Below are 20,338 nucleotides of genomic sequence, written 5' to 3' on the forward strand. Positions count from 1 at the left end.
TTCTTCTCTCTTTTTTTTTCCTATTTTCATTACTGATTCCAAAAGAGGGGTATGAAAGAATAGATAAGGCTCAAAAGGGGAAGCAAAGGTTAAAATGTTTGGATAGAAGAAAAAATTGCCTCCGTCATTTCATTCTCCGATGAATGCCAAGTATAAACAAACAAACAACAATTAATAGCAATGTCGATGCATCTTCCCTCGACATCTCTCTGACATAAAGCGCAACTGGATAACATCTTGGTCACAATAGATGGCCACTGCCAATTCGGGACAAATTAGTCGTTTTAAGATTTGTCCAAATAAATGAGATGAGCCTCGCTTAATGAAATGTATAGATTGCGGGGCCCTCAATAAATGTACATTTAATCGCTTAGAATTAGGGAGGAGCCGTTTTAGCAAATTTCACGGCCCTACCCAAAATAATGATACGCTAGACTCTTTAGGCGCGATTTAATTAATTTTACCTTCTTAAACTCGGATGCGCATTTCATGCGACCCAAATCTAAATCCTAAAACATTGAATAAAAATGTGTTCCGGATTGCGGGTGCATTTCATGTGACGTAATCCAAAGACATGTTTTAAACGATGTTCACAATTTTTTTAAAAAATAATAATAATAATAATAATAATAAAGTGGTAAAGAGTTAAAATTGGCACATCGGTTCATAATTGTATTAAAATCAGATAAATAAGCCAAATATGACAATTGAGCGACCGTGCTAGAACCACGGAACTCGGGAATGCCTAACACCTTCTCCCGGGTTAACAGAATTCCTTATCCGGATTTCTGGTTCGCGGACTGTAATATGGAGTCATTCTTTTCCTCGATTCGGGATTAAACTGGTGACTTGGGACACCCTAAATCTCCCAAGTGGCGACTCTGAAATAAATAAACAAATCCCGTTTCGACTGTCCTTTAATTGGAAAAAACTCCTTGTACCCTCGCGGGGGCGGAAAAAGGAGGTGTGACAGTTAGTCTTCATCGACCACCTTCGATAGCTCCCAGTCGAGCTTCAGACTCGACCCCGAGACCCTCGAATGGGCAAGCTCGAGGCCTCGATTGGCAGAGATTTGGTTTGATTAACATCTCAATTTTAAGCTCTTATTTCGTTTCTAAGTCTTTCATATAGCATCCACTGCCTAACAACTAGCATAAAAATAGATCACGTATTTTTAGAACCACTAAGTCAAATCTAATTGTTATTACCATTTTCATGGTAAACAGTTTGGCGCCCACCGTGGAGCTAAAAATAATAGTGATTATTTTCTTGCTGGTTTAACTACATAACGCAAGTTATCTTTCATATTTTTTCTTGCCCAAGATCTTTGATTTCAGGTCAAAATGTCTGACTGAGTGAACAACAATCTTGAGAACCATGGAGAAAATGGAGTAGATGTTCCAAGTGCTGGTGTACCACCACGAAACCCTGAGAACGCACCAAAACTGATTTCCGCGGACGCGGTCTCACGCGATGCTCAGCACGTCGATATAAGCTCCCACACTAACAGGAGAGTGCACCAAAGAGACCAACAAGAATCCCAGGAAACCCCGGCTAGGGAAGAATGGGAGGTTAGCATTCACGTTATTTTTGAAATGTTGTAGGCACAACAGCTAGCGATTGCTCAGCTGCAAAGTCACCAGAAAACTCCCAGTACGGTAGCATCGGGGACGGCTCTTCGGGCCGAGCAGGTACCGGAGAGGTCAAGCAACAACGAGTTGGTAGCAGATCCCGCCATCGTAAAGATGCTCGAGGACCTCACAAGAGGATCGAATAGGGCGAGAAGAAGATAGATCAGTCCGGGGTACAATAATTAAGGGTATAGCGCATGCATAATACGCGCTATATATGTAGCATTTATGATGCATGCGTTATAGCTTCAATTACTGGCGGGTCACTAAAGTTCAGATGAATTATTGGAGGGTCAGTAAAACATATAGCGTATATAACTCATGCGCTATAATATCTTAACGGACAAACGTGTCGTTAAGGTATAGCGCATTAAGGAAATGCGTTATATATAAATTGGTCATCAATTTTTTTTCACCTATTTTTATGCTTTGAGTCCAAAAAAACAACACTTTGGTTGCGGACTCCATTAAAGAGACGAGAGATTCTAGCGGTTCGCTATAGCTTTCGGGAGAGCAACAAAATGGCGCATCTTTTGGTTCAACAAGGAATAAAGAGTGGGAAAATTTCACATAAAGAACAATTGGGCTCCCTACTTTTCAATTTTACATCCCATATTTCAATTTACAACCAACTAGCCTAAAAATAATAGGCTAAGATTCAACATCCATCTCCATTAGGTTCTCAGAATTACTATTTAATTTTTAAAAAAGAATCCTCAAGCTTTTAAATTAATTTTTGAATCAGTAACTGTGACTCAAATATTAGTTCAACAAACCAAATCCATTTAGGTAGTGAAAATTAGATTTTAATAAGCTTAAGTATGTGGGTTTAAATTCCGAATTTGATTTTGTGAGAAATTTGGAGTGGGTGTTATTTAGTCTTGTTAGAAATAGTATAAGGAGGTTGTATATAAAATTTGAAGTCATTTAATGGAGATTTGGACTGATTTTGAATAAGAATTGCAACTGAAAATCGTGAAAGAAGTTCGTTTATAGACGTTTGTATAAAGGTGTATAATAGTGTATAAGATGTGTTTATACACTCATATATATACTATTATACAAGATTACACATAATTATACAAAAAACTGACTCTGTCTTCTTCCTTGCGTCTTTTTCTGAAATTTAACTAAAATCTTGCCCAAATCTACTCCAAATTACTTCAAATTTAAATTTTGAACTCCTTTTGATATTTTCAATCAATTGGAATAACACTCAATCCAAACAACTAACAAACTCAAAATATTCATTTTCGAAAGCAAAGGTTTGAATATTCTTCAATTGTGGACTTGTACTCTTCAATTTTCTTACATTGCAATCAGGTGACACAAGAGGAGAAGCAGAAAATATACGGCTCCTTGAAACATATGTAGAAGATGTGAGAAGAAGAGAGAGTGAAAGTAATGGTTGTGAGAACACAAATTTAACTCTATAGCTTTTAAAAGCAATGGTTGTAAGAACACAGACTTTGAATTTGCTAGTGTTTTCAAAATATGTACAATATGAATTATGTCGGGTAAACTTAAAAATATGAACTATTTTTTTATTACGGGGTGAAGTCATGTGTATTTTCTTGTAATTTTTTCGAGAAGAATCTACTATATAATCTTCGAGATATATTAGCATCAGTACCCAATTTTGCATCTGGAAGACCCCAAAATGACAAAGATGGGACTTGTAGTAACCAATCATGTATCTACCGATGTTTGTAATATGCTAGCACAATCTTTTTTTATTCTTTAATGTTTGTCCAAAGTTTAAACCGATGGAGTGGATTTGCTTCATATAGATAGATACTTTCCTTTAATTAGGGATCAAACTTATATGGTAGTTATTGTTCTTTTGACTAAATGAATATGTAGGGTAATTAATTGATGTGTACTATATGTAATTTCATAATTGAAGTATATTGTATTAAAGGCTTTTAAAAGTAACTATACTGTGTAAAGTTCCCCTGATGTAATACCTATCTAATATTAGTAATATTTCGTATTTCCCCGGAAAAGAAAAAAAAGAAAGAGAGAATAATACACTGTTTAAAGCAGGCAGAAGTCATATATCAATTATTAAAATATTTTCACGCGACTATCTTAAGAAATAGAATAAAGCAACTACACAGAGGAGAATGTAAAATCGTCTCATCTGTATTGTTTTGGCTTTTATATTAAAAAGACTCACACAATTTAATTAGTTTGTTACACAAGAATAAATAAGTTTGTTGATAATGTAACTATGCTTATATGGGTAAAGTCAATGTCAAAATCATCTTCCAAGTTTTGACAATAATATGCTGCCATAAGAATAATCCAAACATGCTATTAGTAATTATTATAATGCATCCTAAACAGTCAACTGTTCCTTTTAAAATAAAATAAAAAAATTGAGACAAGAGGCGGACCTAGAGCATTGAATACGAGTTCTCGGGAACCCAGTAACTCTTGCATAGACCCTATATTTATATTAAGAAATTCACTAAATATTTATAAATATCTAACTGTGAATCCAATTATTATTGCATATTAATTTGAAATTATGGTAGGAACCTCATAAGCCTCAAATTCTGAATCCGCCTCTGCGTTGAGACAGCGGTAAAAGTCCAAGAATAGTGTGTAGAGTGTTGGAAATTAACTCCAAAGATTAGCATTATGCAATCTCAATCGTCTAAACGTCAAGATTATATATCTTTGAATATTCTCATTAAATCTAGTATTTTGACCAATTATGCTTCTTTGCTAGTAGCCCTTCTGTACCAATTTTTTATATAATATTCTTTTCTTTTTAGCCAGTACCGAGAAGAATGATATTTGTTTATATTTAGTAAAAGTTTAATTTTAAACTTTTTGTTTTATTGTTACTGTGATGATTTATAGCAATGAAATTACTATGCTTGTTTTAAATCACTAGTTTTAGGCTACACGCATTGCGTGTGTACCCAACTCAATCAATAAATATATATTTTTTCTTAAATTATCAAAAAATTGTGTCAAAAAATTATATTACGCATTTAAGTTATAAAATAAAAGATAAGAAACTGAGTGAAAAATGTTAATTCAGTTAAATGCATAGCAATTTATTAATTTGACTCTTAATATTATACTAAAAATGATATTTCTCTTATTTTTTTGATTTCTTTTGCTGCTGATTCTCTTCTTAGGGGCACAATTTACGGACCTTATCATGTTGATTTAAAAAAATAATTTTACTTGTATGATCAATTCTAGAAGAATTGAATTGGATTATTTTGCTAATTAGTTAATTCTCAATATTTGTTCTCACATAAGAAAATACTTTATTTTCTTGTTGATTCGAATTGTTAATGCTAGCTCATACCAAATTTTAAATATTTAGTAATTACTATTTTATCCAATTATATTCTTTTTTTAATGGTAAAAAATAATTAATTTAAGAAGGGTTATAGTTTTCTAAATCAATAAGAGATTAAAAGTTCAAGCCAGCAATTTAAGTTTTGGATTCACGATCACGATGGTAATTCATCTTTTCACTATATTACATTAAAATACTAAAAGAAATATAATTGTTTAGATTAATTACTTGAGTTCGGTAGGAAGAAAAAAGATTTGTTTGAAATCATACTTATTCAGTTATATATGTGCACAAAGTAAAAATTAAATTGATTTTCATATTTAAGTTTTTCAAGATTCAAATATTTAAATTTTTCATATAGTTCAAATAAGGAGTTGATTGCAGACCAAAGTTTTAAATATTAGAAGAATAATTAAATGACTATTTATAAATACTAAAAAATTTCTTAAATGAATATTTCTAAATATTATAAACATAATTAAATAACTATTTTGTCCAGTATAAAATCTATTTTAAAAGGATAAAAAGAAGAACGACATTTCGTTAAAGCACATTAACGTAAAAATGAAATGCAATATTTGTTTAAATGATGAAAGTAAATGTTATCACATTACACAGTAGTTGAATTTAATATCTTCTAAATATGCACAGATAATAACTTCAGTTAAATTAATTGTACATTGTCTTGCAATTATACGTATCTTATAATATGAGATACAAAAAAATTGTGTCTTACCTGTCTCGATGAATACATTTTTTCTATATACTATAAACTTATTTAAACAATATGTTTGATTAATTTTTTACTTTTAAATTGGATAAAACGATAATTAGTATGATTCTCTAATATATATATATAGAGAGAGAAATATTATACCAAAAGTCAAGGACTTTTTTTCTGTTAGTATCAAGGACTTAAAATCCAAATTTTGAAGTTCACAATTTGCACTTTAACTATAGTTGTGAATTCGCTACTTATTTCTATTTCTATAAAAATAAAAAGTGGTTATTGAAGGACTCCTTTGTATTTATTAGAAGTATATAAGGTATAGTAGGTTCATGATTCTTCGTTATTACCAATGTATTCTTCTAAAAATAACATAAATATTATAAAAAAATTATATAAAAAATATCAAGGTAAAATCTTAATAGAATATATGGTCCTAAATATTAGGAGTTTCTACTTAACTCAAATAAGGAAAGATTTAATAACCACAATTTTAGATAATTTTAAATTCCCAAATATTAGGAAATATAATTAAATTACAATTTAATCCAATGTAAAATCTATTTTTAAGGGGTAAAAAGGACGAACAACATTTCGCTAAGGCCTTCGTGCTTTTAATATAAGTTTCAAAAGTCTTTCTTTCATTCTTTTAACCGTCTGTCCCTTTAAACATTATCGCACAAAATAGAGACAAATAAAATACTAAATTGTTCTAAAATTATAATAAATTTGCAAGTTTTAAGCAAGAGTACGGTTCCCACATTACAGTACGTACTGTCTCCATACCTATGCTGTAAAAAATGATGGTAGCAGAAGTGCTAACAATATACTCAAAGGGCTTTGTGTGGGGGACCAGTTGAAGTAGCAAAGGGGTCTACGGTCTGTTAATACATAAAAGAGATATTCCTGGTTGGGTCCGTCACAGTTACAGAATGACTTCACGAGAGTTTATGGTATGGTCATATGGTGTAGTCATTGCTCAGTGCCTGAAAAGGGTCAGACCCCTCAGGGCTCTGGGTATCACCAGGGGTAGTGGTAGCAAAATAGTTCAAAAAAACAATTAACCACTCATATTAGCCAACTAAAAAATTGGTTGGATAATAAACTTTTTAAAAACGGATCAAACATGGATAAGAACCATATTATTCATTTAGAAAATGGATAATCAATGCGTCTAACTTTTACATTTGTAAAGCCTCAAATTTGGGGTTACTCAAGTTAGAAAGACTAAAAATTCTCCCAAAAGTGATCATATGCAAGAAGTCATGGATAATATGGTTACATATATTATCTGCCGGTTAACCCGTTTTTATTCGTATTAAATATGGGTCCGATCAGATAATTTATCCGTTTTTCATTACCCGTTTTCGACCCGAACCATATCCAACCCGCCCGTTTGCCACTTCTAACCAGGGGTAATGGGTGGTCACATTGGTGTACCCAAGATTAGTAATTTCGAGATTATTGAAGGTAGTATAATCTACTATTTTATTCGGGAATTATTATTCCTTATCACAAATCAAACAATCCCTAGATGTTTGCTTCTTATTCGAAAATTGATACGTATTTTGTATTCAATTAGTATCGACCTATTGTCACATTTAAGTTTGTATATAATGGCTCGGGTATGGGTTGGGACCGTGGAATTGTAAAATTTTATTTTGTACCCTAAATTGATATTTATTTTGTATTACTTTATTTTTTTAGCAGTATTGACCTATTAGAAATATACATACTCCCTGTGTTTCATTCATATGATCTTATTGACTGAGCATAAAAATTTAAGAAAGAAATAAAAAATTTGAAACTTACAGTCTTAAATGTATAATAATGTTTATATGACTATAAAAACTTGTCACTACAAAGAAAATAAAACATTTAAAAGTTAAATTATATTCAAATTTAAAAAATGACCATTTATTTTTTTTAAGAGATTAAGAAGAAAATAGAGTCACATAAATAAAAATGAAGTAAATATTATTTTTAAGAAAAATATTAATTACATAATACTCCTTCAGATCTACAATAAATGATCAATTTGCTTTGGGCACACCCATTAAGGAAATAATAAATTTTAGAGAAAAATAGTTAGAGTGACTAAACTATCCTTAGTTAAATGTTGCATCATAATTATAGTAGCACTTACTTCTCTTCTCAAATGTGAAGAGTAAATGACTTTTTAAGAATATGTGCATAAGGGTAATTTTGGAAAAATAAATTAAATTTTTTTTCTTGATTATATAAATAGACATTTATTTTGGTCCAAAATAAAAAAATAAATTGATCACTTATTATGGACCGAACCGAGTATATAACAGAATTATTTTGTCAAAGCTATGTCGAATGACACCATTTAAATTTAAGGGGTCCCCCCACTGGATGGTCCCAATAGTTTTGACTTTCGAGTCAGGAAGGATTGGATTTCATATGCACTGAAAATTCCCCTTGTCCCATTGCTTTCTGAAACATTTTACAGGAGGAGGGGAAAAAGATTTGTCAAACTTGCAACAAACTGTTTCGCTGTCCTTTCAACTTTCATCATGTTGTGGTCCTCGGTCAATAATTTTGTTCCAATTTTAATAAGGGAAATTTTCTTTCCAAAAACATAGGAAACTATATTACCAAATATATTCATAGTTTGCATATTAGCCTTTATGCTAATAGTATTCCTATAAAATATAGATAATGCATTAAATAAGGAATTACTGTAGCTGTAAGATTCTTTATTTAGGCGTGCTAAAGTTGGGAAATTAAATATTCTTCAAGAACTTCCACGCGCAGATCACGCACATTCATAATTATCGTCGGCTTCACTCTAATCTTTCACAACGCAAATCAAGATTTTTCATACTCTGTTTCCAGAATTCTCTCTACATCTATCTCTATCTCTCAATCCCAAATTTCAGTAATACAAAACAAAGGAAAAGAGAACAGCAATTCCACCATTGACAACCATTAAAAAGCTTGAAAGTTTTGAATTCAAATTTGGGTTTTCAAAAATCATTACTCCCTCCGTTCCAATTTATGTTAACCTGTTTGACTGGGCACGGAGTTTAAGAAAAAAATGAAGACTTTTGGAATTTGTGGTCTTAAACAAGTCCAAATGGAGCCTAGAGTATTTGTGTGGTTATAAAAGCTTCTCATTAAGGGTAGAGTTGTAACTTTAAGCTAAATTGTTACCAAATTTAGAAAGGGTTCATTCTTTTTGGAACAGACCAAAAAGGAAATAGGTTCACATAAACTGGAACAGAGGGAGTATTTGTTTGGATTGGGTGTTGTTGAAAATAATTGGGAATATGGTTTGGAGTTTATATCTTAATTTTGAGGGGTTTTGGTGAAGATTAGACTTGGTTTTGACTGAATTTCATATTGAAACTCGAAGAAGAAGAAGAAGAAGAAGAAGAAGTATATTGCAGAAATTGTAGATAAATTAAAGAAAAATTGTAGAATGTTGTTTATTTATTTTTCTTTTATTCATTTACCTATTGTATGAAAGTTGAACAACATTGTTATAAAAATTATAGTTAAGTGGATGATTTAGTACTGTTTTGGACAAAAATATAAAACATACATTTCAGGGGGAGCATGCCGAGTCCAAATATATACCCAGTTTATAGATATTTTGTAGATAAATTATAGATTATTTGTATTCTGATTGTAGATGCTTTATCTTCTGTTTTCACAAATAAAAAAACGACTAAAACTTCTACAAATGTTCTGAAAAAACGCAATTACATCAAAAATCTCAATTATGCTACAATTGAATGAGAATTGGGATATTAAAATTTAATGTACCCAGTTTGTAGATATTTTGTAGATAAATTGTAGATTATTTGTATTCTGATCGTAGATGCTTTGTTTTCTGTTTTCACAAATCAAAAACGACTAAAACTTCTACAAATCTTCTGCAAAAAATGCAATTATGTCGAAAATCCTAATTATGCTACAATTGAATGGGAATTGGAATATTAAAATTTTATGTACCCAGTTTGTAGATATTTTGTCGATAAATTGTAGATTATTTATATTCTGATTGTAGATGCTTTGTTTTCTGTTTTCACAAATCAAAAACGACTAAAACTTATACAAATTTTCTGCAAAAAATGCAATTATGTTGAAAATCCCGATTATGCTACAATTCTGTGATTCTCCTATATGCTCTTGGTACTCCTTACGAAACTGCTATGCTAAATATGGAATCCAAAAACACATGCTGAAGGGATAGATCTTCCTAAGAAATTTTGTAGATAATTTGTAGAAACATTGAAATTCTGTATTTTCATATTAATTTTTCAAATGATATGTAGTTTTGTTGTAGATTAAATGTAGAAAATAAGCCATTGTGAGTCTTATTTGACTCATTCCTCACATTCAACCTATTCTACAAATTCACGCCTTTTTAAATACAATACAACCATATTTTCTTGAATTTAAAGGTATAGCAATATATATAACTTAAAAAACATCTTCTCCTCTGCACAAGTTAGCTCCAAAGCAGACGAAGTGGAATAACAAGCTCCGATCAAAACTTTTAACACAAAAACACAAAGCTCAAAAATAAATAAACAACAGTCTACAATTTTTCTACAATTTATCTATAATTTCTGCAATATAATGTATGTCATGTCTTCTTCTTCTTCGACGAGTTTTAATCTGATATTCAGCCAAAACCAAGTCTAATCTTCGCCAAAACCCTTCAAAATTGGGATATAAACTCCAAACCATATTCACAATTATTTACAATAACACCCAATCCAAACAAATAATGATTTTTGAAAACCCAAATTAGAATTCAAAGCTTCAAAGCTTTCTAATGGCTGTCAATGGTGGAATTGCTGCTCTCTTTTCCTTTCCTCTTATATTACTGAAATTTGGGATTGCGAGATAGAGAGAGACGTAGAGAAAATTCTCAATTCTTTGCAACAACATCCAATCCAAACAAACAATGTCTTTTGAAAACCCAAATTCGAATTCAAAGCCTTGGCTATGGAAGAAATAATGGGATTTTGATACAGAAATCGTGGGTGTGGGAGGGAAACATGGGTGAAGGTGGGGGAATTGGAGAGAGAAACGTGGGGGAGTGGTATTAGAAGGAATATACGGTACCATTAAATTAGGAGTGTAATTAATACCCTTAAAAACCACTAATAGTATATAATTGGTAATTAGGTATAGTAAATGTAATTATATCAAACCTTAAACATTGAGGGTAATATAGTTTCCTATATTGTATAGGAATGTAAAAATTCCTTTTAATAAATATTCGGGGTGACCTATAAGTTACGGGTTTCAAGCCATGGAAACAACTATTAATATTTGCATTAAGTTAGGTTGTCTACATCTAACGAGCTGCCTTTTAATTTTAACAAATATAGTGTAGTACCAATGGCAAGCTTTAGTCGATAAAGTTACTCGATACCTATACTAGTTGAAAGTAACAGGTACTCAATGAAATAGTTAAGGATAACATAGGGGCGGGCCAACGAATTTTGTAGCCTAAAGCCAAATTTTATAAGGGGCCTTAATTTTTTAAATCTATTTTTCTTGCTTATTTTTAGATACAAAATTATTAGTAATTTTTTTATAATCAATTTCTCCTAATAAGTCTTTCTCAATTGACAATATACTAATTCATTTAACCTCTTTTGAGACATTGTTGATCTTAGGTAAGATTTTATCAATTTTAAATTTGAAAAACTTTTTTCCCTCAAGCAACGGTAACAAGAGTTGTTCATATTATTCTATAAGCAGTATATGCATTTGGAAAGGAATTAAATCTTTTTATTTGATTGAGTATATCAATTAAATTGTTATCTTCTAATTGTACTATTTTTCTTAAAAATTTTAGTTCAAAAAATAAATATAAACCATCAATCTCGGATTGATTATTATGCTTTAAAAAACATTCAAGATTAAGGCAATATTTTCTCAAATTTCCATCATCTAGTCATAGTTTTTTACTGCAAATAGAAAAACAAAAATATTTTTATATGCTTCGAATTATTCAAATCTATTTTGAAATGAAAATAATCTTATCTACTATGTATAAAAAAATAATCAACTCTAAAGGACTATTCGAGAGATTTTGAAATTTCATTATCACCATTCTAATTAAATTATTTCTTTCTATATATCACACGTTTCTTACGAAATTCAAGTTCGATGTTCATTTCAAATGCAATTTCCTTGGAAGAAATTATTGCATATGCAAATTCTTCGACTCTATATTTTAAAGAAAGAAATCAAACATTTTCATTTTACATAATTTTATAAAACTTATATATAGTCTATTATGTGTAACAATAAAAAATAGGGCCCCGCAAACGTGAAGCCTAAAGCAGTTGCTTGAACTCCTTTAGGAAAAGGGCCGCCCCTGGGATAACACCATCATCAAAAATAAAATAAAAATATAGTACCAGTCTATGTTCTTGAGATACAAATTGAACTAGGTTTTCAAAGACGTGCAATCGTATATAAACAGTATGAGAAGTACTTTCACTATATTTTCTTTTCAAAATCAATTAAAAATGGAAGTAAATGAAGCAAATAGTAACTCCTAGAGCTAGTACATCATCAATATGTAACCTGTAGAGTCAATCCACAGAGGGCAAAGCCTATTTCCTACGAAATACTCCAAACTAACGTAAACATGGTTAATACCAGTTGAAGTGTGAAGTAATTCTCACACCATACGAAATGAGTCCGCCCTAATTAGTGGGGTAATGGCAATAGTATACAGAGGTGACAAATTTTCTTCAAACAAATTCTTTATATTCCAAAAAAAAAAGAGTTCAAAATGATTACATCTCCCCTAATCTAACCAAGAAAACCCAATCTGACTTAATACAAGTTGGTCACATCACCCTTGCAAAGTGACTCGAAAATCAACATTTTTTGTATTGAAGCTGACATTTCAAAAACCATCGGTTAGAAAGTACTATGTCCTTTGGTGAAATCACTCAAGAAACAAGCACAAGTGGTACCAACTGGCAACCAGCAAATATTGCCTTAACCAAATTAGGCTAATCACCTAATCAATAGAAGGTGGACCACACAAAAAACAGACATTTAGTTTCAACACTATCCAACATGATTGAAATCTCAACTAACTTCTAAACTATATCCAAGAAAATTAATTAGACAGCAACATTAGAGAACCTGTTGACAAAGACAAAGCAAATAACAGGAATAACATGTCATATTGTAATAAATATGATATAGAGTTAGGATCCATCCACACATCCTTGTCAACATAGTCATACAAGCTTAATTTAAAACATTGTGAGTACCGACATTAACTTAGAAGGTTGATAGCTAATACCAAAAGTCTTGCATAGATTATCTGTTTTAACTTAAACAAAAGACCAGTTTATGAACATGAAAGCTAGGCAGTGGTTGGAATCTTCATCATTGAGAACCTTCCATGCTACAGCTTGCTCATATGACACTGGCCTCCCCATGCTAGATACACATATTCCTGCTGGTAGATAGGCAAACCCCTAAAAGCACAATGATAACAATCATAACATTCAGGACTTGTAGAAATTTCTTGTAATTTACTAGCTACAGCATTTTGTTGTGAGCTATTAAAGACAGACGAATACTCATAGACTACTTGTAGCACAAAAAGAACCCTGCTAGGTACTGAATACTGCAGTATCAAAGTTCGGTATGTTTTTTGTCGAAGCTAGTTTGCTTTTCATGTTTGCTAAGCTGAACAAATGTGATGCCATGTATTAGCAAAAATTTGATGGTAGTAATCAAACCTGCTGCATGATCTTGGAGAACTCTGATAGGAGGACCTTACGACCAGCTTCATCTAGAATCTTATCAAGCATTATATCCTGAAGAGCTAACAAGGTGGTTTCAAGCATGTCAAGACCTGCCTGGTTTGCAAATGTAAAAACTGCAGATGCCTGCATTAACAAGTACATTAACTAATTAGGTCTCTTGTTTCTTCCTTAGGAAAGACCTAAGACAAATACTTAGTATTGAATTAGGAATGGCATCGGTCATAACAAGTAGAGAAGCAGCTACTGACATTCATTTTGACAGAGCAACACATTATTGCATCACTATGGTGCCACAGTTGTTTCAGAACAGCATCACCATCTTGAGAATCAACCTGAAGCAGGTCCCCTCCTGTGTGCACTCTGAAACATAATTGGGAAATAGTTAGACGACGTACAACATTTAATGGGAGTGCAAGGTCAGATATCAAACTTGTCTTCGAACCTCAAGGAGCAAAGTATAAAAGTTGTCAAAAGTAATATGTTTCTTCTACTCAATTACAATGACAGGTTATTTGTTGATATTAGGTGTTACAAGTAATGACACAAAACATGTTAGTGAGAGAATGTCAAAAGTACAGCTAAGACCTGTAAAACTCATACCTATAACTCCGGGAAATCCACCTTGCCAAAGTGACAGCCTCAGGTGAACCAGGGAAGGGTTTAGGCGTCAACTGAGAGCTCAGTCGAGAGGGTGCTATGGCCATTGCAACTCTCTGAACTGAGCCTACTATACTTCGCACATATTGGCGAGCCATAGCAGCTACATTATCCCGGTAGTGACTCTCAAAAGTAAACTGGAATGCGATTGTCAAGACAGAACGATGATTGTAATTGCTTGCTTCAATTTCACCAGCTGGACGTGTCCCACCAGTTCCAGCTTCAAGAGTTGAAGCTAAGTCCAAAGTCCGAGTTGCTGCAGGGCCATCCTGCATCATAAAAGTAGAGAAATTTCAGTATAAACTCGGAAGATAATCCTCGTATTCTCACTAAGAAACTCAGCAGTTAAAAATGAATTTCGTATTGTTAGGAACACGTAGTACGTAGAAGTTTGTGACTGAAAAGCTAGACATTCTGTAAGAATATTAAACTTTTCAATGGTCAATGGTTCATTGCGAGGTAGCAAAGCATAATAGGTGTTACTGAACTGATTTAGGCTCCAGCGGAATGACACGGAAACCAGATGGAAGCAATGGAGCATCATCACCAAAAGACTCATCAATAGGTGCAAAAACAAGCTGAGCACAGGCACCTGAAGCATTCTCATCAACTCCACTGCATAACTGCAATGGTAGAAAGACAATCAGTAAACCAAAAATGTCGGGAAACACACAATTTTCAATGTGTAGAGTATGGGTTCTTAACCTGTAACAAGTACATATCCCGTGATAAAGCAATGTCCTCAGGGGAGAAAGCAGGACCCTCTAGTCGTACTACTTCAAGAAACTAGATTATAGAGGACAAGTTAAAACAACATGATTAATTGGTCCGAGATCATAGACAACATAGAATAGAAATTGGCAAGACTGTTACCTCTTCATGCTCCACAGTCTGAGCTAGGGGTAAAATGACCTGGCTACTTGGGAAGCCACCCGGTCTGGCGCAAGGTACAGCATATGGACTGGCTTTAAGAGATGCAGCAGAATATGCATCAACCCCATAATCTGCCCACTCAGAACGATGCTCCCTAAGGAAACGAACAAGCAAAGCAGGGGGAACATTCTACACAACAAAAGTATCGGCTAGAGATTAGAACCTATTCATCAATTGATAAATTGATTCTAAATCTACCAATGTAAACCAAGGCCAAATAGCAATTCCAACATACCTGAAGAAGCATTGATGCCCTGGCACACAGGACTCCTCCAAAGGTAGGGAGTATTGACAAAGTGTTGTACTGTGAACCAAGAAATTTGGTCGAAGATGAGTTTATAGCAACGGTTACGTCCTCTACACCATCACTATCCATAACAGTCCAACCGTCGTCAACAAATCCATTAACAGCATCATTAAATCCCCTGTAGTAAATATCAAGGATGAAATTCTGAAAAGGCTAATCGAACCAGGAAAAAGCATAGGATTGCCAAAAGCTTCATTACAACCGTGTCAGGGCACAGTATATTGTTTCTGCATCTCTAAATTAACAATTGGCTTGTCTTCTCACCTGCATAATCTTTGACTTAGTGCCCTCAAAACAGCAGGTTGGCGACCCCCAGTGTATTGGATTTCCCCACTGGTTTCTTGTGCAATTTGTCGTATGTGTCGCAGGGCCTGCACAGATAACTCCGACTTGTTAACAAATCACATTGTCATGCTGAAGATTAGACAATTCAACAGATTCTAAATTTCTTACAGCCACAGTCGTCTTCTGTGCAAGGATCTTGGAGGACTCATAAAGTGGCCTCAGAACTTCAGGGACACTCCAAGCCTGAGCACAGATAGGGTAAGTTCAACTACAGTAACTTAAAGAAAACAAAATTCCAATTGACCAATGTTTTTCAGGCTTACATCTAGATCAATATGATCAACAATGTGAATCATTGAGCCCCCACCCTCACAAGGCCGAATGAGGTAGCCACTTGGTAGCATTTCAGCCCTGACAAAACTTGTGGCAGGAGGCCCTGTTGGGCCACCAGTAGCTGTCGTCAGAGATCGTTCACATATCTGCATTTTAAATGCCGGAAAAATAATATTGTAAATGTTGTAGCTATAGCCAGCTCTTTCAAAGATAGGCAAGTAGAAGTTAGAAAGGTTAGCCTCAAGGTTTTGGATTATGCCCAACACATACCACAAGACTGCCATCCTCCAAACTTGTAGTGTATCTCAATGTCCAAAAGTCACGAGCGGATGCCAATGTAGTTGGAGCATAAGTCTAACAAAGAAACAAATGGCAAACACCAACTTGTTGAGCACAGAGCTAAATAAATTGAGATAACATGGTATCGACATAACCAACATCTGACGTAGGGAAACACAACAAACCTGCAAGTAAATAAGCTCTATCGTCCCTCCATTGCCTGTAGGGATTACACTCAGTATATTAAGGCAACGGCAGTCGCGATACCAAGAAGGACGATCTTTGAGAATCTCAGCAACCTAGAAAAATTTTCTACAGATTACAAACCAAGGCTAGAATAAGATACAACTCATAACCATAAAGATAACTGAAGTACCTTCGTGGGCTCTAAACTCACAAGGCCGCAGGCACGTGCTGCTACCCCACTGCAGTTGCGGGAAACAGCAACAATACCAATAGAATCCGGACCAGGCTAAATTGGAAAGTCGAATGAGAGGCGGCAAAAGTTAACAATTGAACATGTAATGAACAAGTCAGAAACTAGAGATGCACAACAACTAAAAGAATTACCTTCATCCCAATCATCTGCACCCAGTCGACAGCAGTTCCAGTAGCCTTTCCAAGGAACTCTGCCAGGGTCTCCTCAGCTATTGCAAGAAGACTGAAAATACATGCAAAAATGTTTATTAGTTTTCTCAAACAGGAAAATATCAGTGTAGATGTTTAAAAAACAACAAATTAGGTTACCCAGCTGGGTTATTCGCATCCCTTTCTGGATGCTGAGGTGTTGGGTTTTTTCTTTGCTGCTGACCATTCACGACCACAGATTCACAGCTTGTATCTGTGGTCGTGCTGCTAACCTGCTACGATAATCATCTTCAGTTTCATTGAACCAAAGAAGCAGATAATAAAGGATAAAGTTACAGGAATTTCTTCATGAAATGATAAAATAAGACAGAAAAGGTTAAATGCAGCTCGTGCAAAGCTTCAGCAAAAATGATTTAAACTTAGAAAAAATGAGATAAGGGTTAAATGAAAACCTACATGATTTATTTGAGTTCTATTAATCAAAGAAGACCAATTTGCTCATGTAGAGAAAAAGAACTGGAATCTCCAAGGATTACCAGGCTTGTAAAGCAAGTACACAACTCACAGTATTGATTTGTTGTTTCATGTAGCCATTCTCATACACAAGCTGTGAGACTTGCTTCTGCAACCGGTCATTTTCTTCCATCAACAGCTTGTTCATAGCACTCAGCTTCCTGTTAACAGTCGTGAGACGAGATGCTTCCTTCCTCTGTTTTTCACGGCATCTACAAAGGTTATAAAACAGTGATTCTCTCGATTATTAGGTTGAATTCCTTGCTATGTTTTAACATATTTACATGCTCTAAATAAAAAACCTTCAGACAGTGTACTGAAAATGGAAGTACTCAAAATAATTTCAAATTCTGCCGAGTGACATAATATCAAATAGAAGCGAAAATATCCAATCAAAGCAGATACAATGGGTCTGATATTTCACGTTCAGGAGAGCCAGGAGAATAAAATCTTAAAATGGATATAGCATTTCACTTCAATATCCAGTCAAGCTGATCGAAGAGACTCAGAAAACAGATTCTTTAATTATAGAAAAAATGCAAGCAGAATACTTAACAACAAGTAATAATAAGTGAAGTATGTCTACTCCAATAACAGGAAAGAAAGAATAAATAAATGGGTAAAAAACAGGCATTTCAGCATTTTAAAACTGGACCAACCTTTGAATCTAACAACGATTTAAGAGGTCTATACTGTGAAAACGCTCATTGACTGAAACCATATTTTGCTGAGTAAAAAGATCCATCAGAGTTAAAATAAATAGGAACAAGACAAAAGAAAAGAACAAAAATCAATAATGTGTAGTTCTTGTTTTATTAAAAGAAAATAGAAGTATCTGTAGGGGAGCTCATAGACAAGGAACACCATTTTCAGAAAAGTCAGAAAATTCCGAAAATATCACATTCTCCATTTTCTTGTCATTCCATTAATAAACAACTAAAAGATCGTATGACCATAACCAACCCAAATGCACAAAATCTCTGAGCATTTAGCTTGCCAAAAATGAGAACCAAATGTAGAAAGTTACACTTTTTCTGGATAAATTCTGCATCCACAATTAATAGAAGTCAAGAAATGACTAGAATTTACCTCCTAAAAGAAGGGTTTACATCTAGTCTACTATTTACAGATCCTTGTTAAAATAAAAGGATGAAATGAAGGGCATTAAAAGCTGATTCTTTCACATTTATTCCATATAATTAAAGAACAAAAGTTTGAAAGTGAATGCTTTATGAAATTTATTCACTAAAAAAAACTATTTTTCTCCTTCAAAAGCACATTTTCTTCCTTCAAAAAAAAAAGAGATAGAAAAAACAATCTAAGTCCTAAAAAGAGGAGAAAATGAAAAGAAGAGTATTTCCCACAATGCAAAATCCTTAAAAAATGCAATCTGAAAGTGAATGTTTTATCAAATCTGTTTATTAGAACAGCCATTTTCCTCCCTGAAAAGCATAGCTTTTTCCCCATAAAAGGGCTTACAAACCCTATTCGTTCAAGTCCTAAAAAGAGGAGAAAATGAAAAGAATGAGTGCACAATCAAAATAAGAATACCTTCGGTTCTGAAACCAGACTTTGATCTGTTTAGGTTCAATATTAGAGAGAATGGGACACTCCCTAATGAGCTGTTGCCTCCTCAAAGAAGTAGGCTTTGGACATTCTGCATACACTCTCTCCAAAGCTTCCACTTGTTCTGGTGTGTACCTCACATACTTGCTGTTATCCATTATCTGATTCTTGTTATTCAAACACAACGCCATTCACTATATGAAAACAAAACAAACAAAAAAATCACTGCTTTCTTTCTCTTTCAACAACAACACAAACTGAGATGTCTTTGTTCTTGCATGAACAGGCAGGCTCTCTCTCCTCTAAGAGAGCCTCCTCTTTCACTCATCAACACTCCTCTTTTTTCACTCTCCCTATCTCCAACTCTTGCTCTTATTCTTGAGATTTGTTTTGACAAGAAATAACTGAAGACCCCAGTGAAGAGAGGTCTTTATCTTAACACACCAATGTTTATAGAGAGAGAGAGAGAGAGAGAGAGAGAGAGAGAGAGAGAGAGAAATTAAAGTACTGTGTCTACACACAGGACAAGAGAAAAAGAAAAACACACAAGAAACCAAAAGTTAAAACACCACATTAATACTCTGTCTAGAGAGACTGTATTATACATGATACTGCAATACTACTGTGTATCAATAGGATATAATTCCAAGATTCAATTTTTTATTTAAATCAAATACTATCCTATTGGGTTGGTGTATAGGTACACAGACTAAAAAAGTACACACAAAAGAACTGAAACAGTGAAAAGATTGAAGAGAGAATAAATGGAAAACAGTAGGCTGTGTTTTTCAGAAACAGAACAACAGGTGCAGTTTTTGGCAACAAATGTGGGTAGCTTTTTGAAAACCCCTATACACTTTCTCTCACCCAACCAACCCCTTTTGCTACTTTTTCTCTGTGTGCTAAGGAAAGGAGAAAAAGAAAAGAAAATAGGGGAAAAAGTACAGCTGATCACAGTGTCAAAGTTTCTCTCTCCTCTGTCCAAAGGTATAATGATGCATGGGGTGGGTTTTATTTTGCCTTTTTCTTTTTTATATGAACAAGCTAGGGAACGAGGGGTAGGGAGTAGGGGGGTGGGATGGGATGTGGGATTTGGAAGGTGCATCCATCCATGGATGGTTGAGTCCTTTATGTGTGCATGTAGAGACAAAGCACATGCTGCATGGAAGGCGTGAGAAGAGAGGGGGGAAAATATGATTAACCTTTTTGGTTAGGCAAAATTTTAAAGGTTCCTTTTGGGTTGCAGATTTGTTCACTTTTTTTTTTAATTTTAAATTTTATGTTTTTGTTTGGTTTACTTCATTGATTATCCTATAGTTGTCATTTTTCTTCCTAAATAATTTTGCATGTGTCAGTTTCCTCACATTATCGCTTTGAAACTCAAATAAAGGAGGAAAACTA

The 20,338-nt window shown here is 33.6% G+C and overlaps 1 protein-coding gene across 2 annotated transcripts; it reads right to left on the reverse strand.

The window, feature by feature from the left end:
- Window positions 1-12,863: 12,863 nt before the first annotated feature.
- LOC104227372 (homeobox-leucine zipper protein ATHB-14-like) lies at window positions 12,864-19,888 on the reverse strand. Of its 2 annotated transcripts, none has more exons than XM_009779609.2 (18): window positions 18,923-19,888; window positions 17,424-17,583; window positions 17,018-17,133; window positions 16,841-16,931; window positions 16,647-16,742; window positions 16,456-16,569; window positions 16,262-16,345; window positions 15,982-16,137; window positions 15,827-15,901; window positions 15,638-15,744; window positions 15,302-15,491; window positions 15,007-15,195; window positions 14,839-14,919; window positions 14,622-14,756; window positions 14,077-14,402; window positions 13,725-13,836; window positions 13,450-13,599; window positions 12,864-13,182 (listed from the first exon to the last, which is right to left on the reverse strand). In XM_009779609.2, exons 1-18 carry the CDS (start codon window positions 19,126-19,128, stop codon window positions 13,036-13,038), a joined length of 2,535 nt encoding a protein of 844 aa, XP_009777911.1. In that variant the 5' UTR covers window positions 19,129-19,888; the 3' UTR covers window positions 12,864-13,035.
- Between the last annotated feature and the right edge of the window lie 450 nt (window positions 19,889-20,338).

Source organism: Nicotiana sylvestris, chromosome 2 (assembly GCF_000393655.2).
Source record: "Nicotiana sylvestris chromosome 2, ASM39365v2, whole genome shotgun sequence".
NCBI classification, from domain to species: domain Eukaryota; kingdom Viridiplantae; phylum Streptophyta; class Magnoliopsida; order Solanales; family Solanaceae; genus Nicotiana; species Nicotiana sylvestris.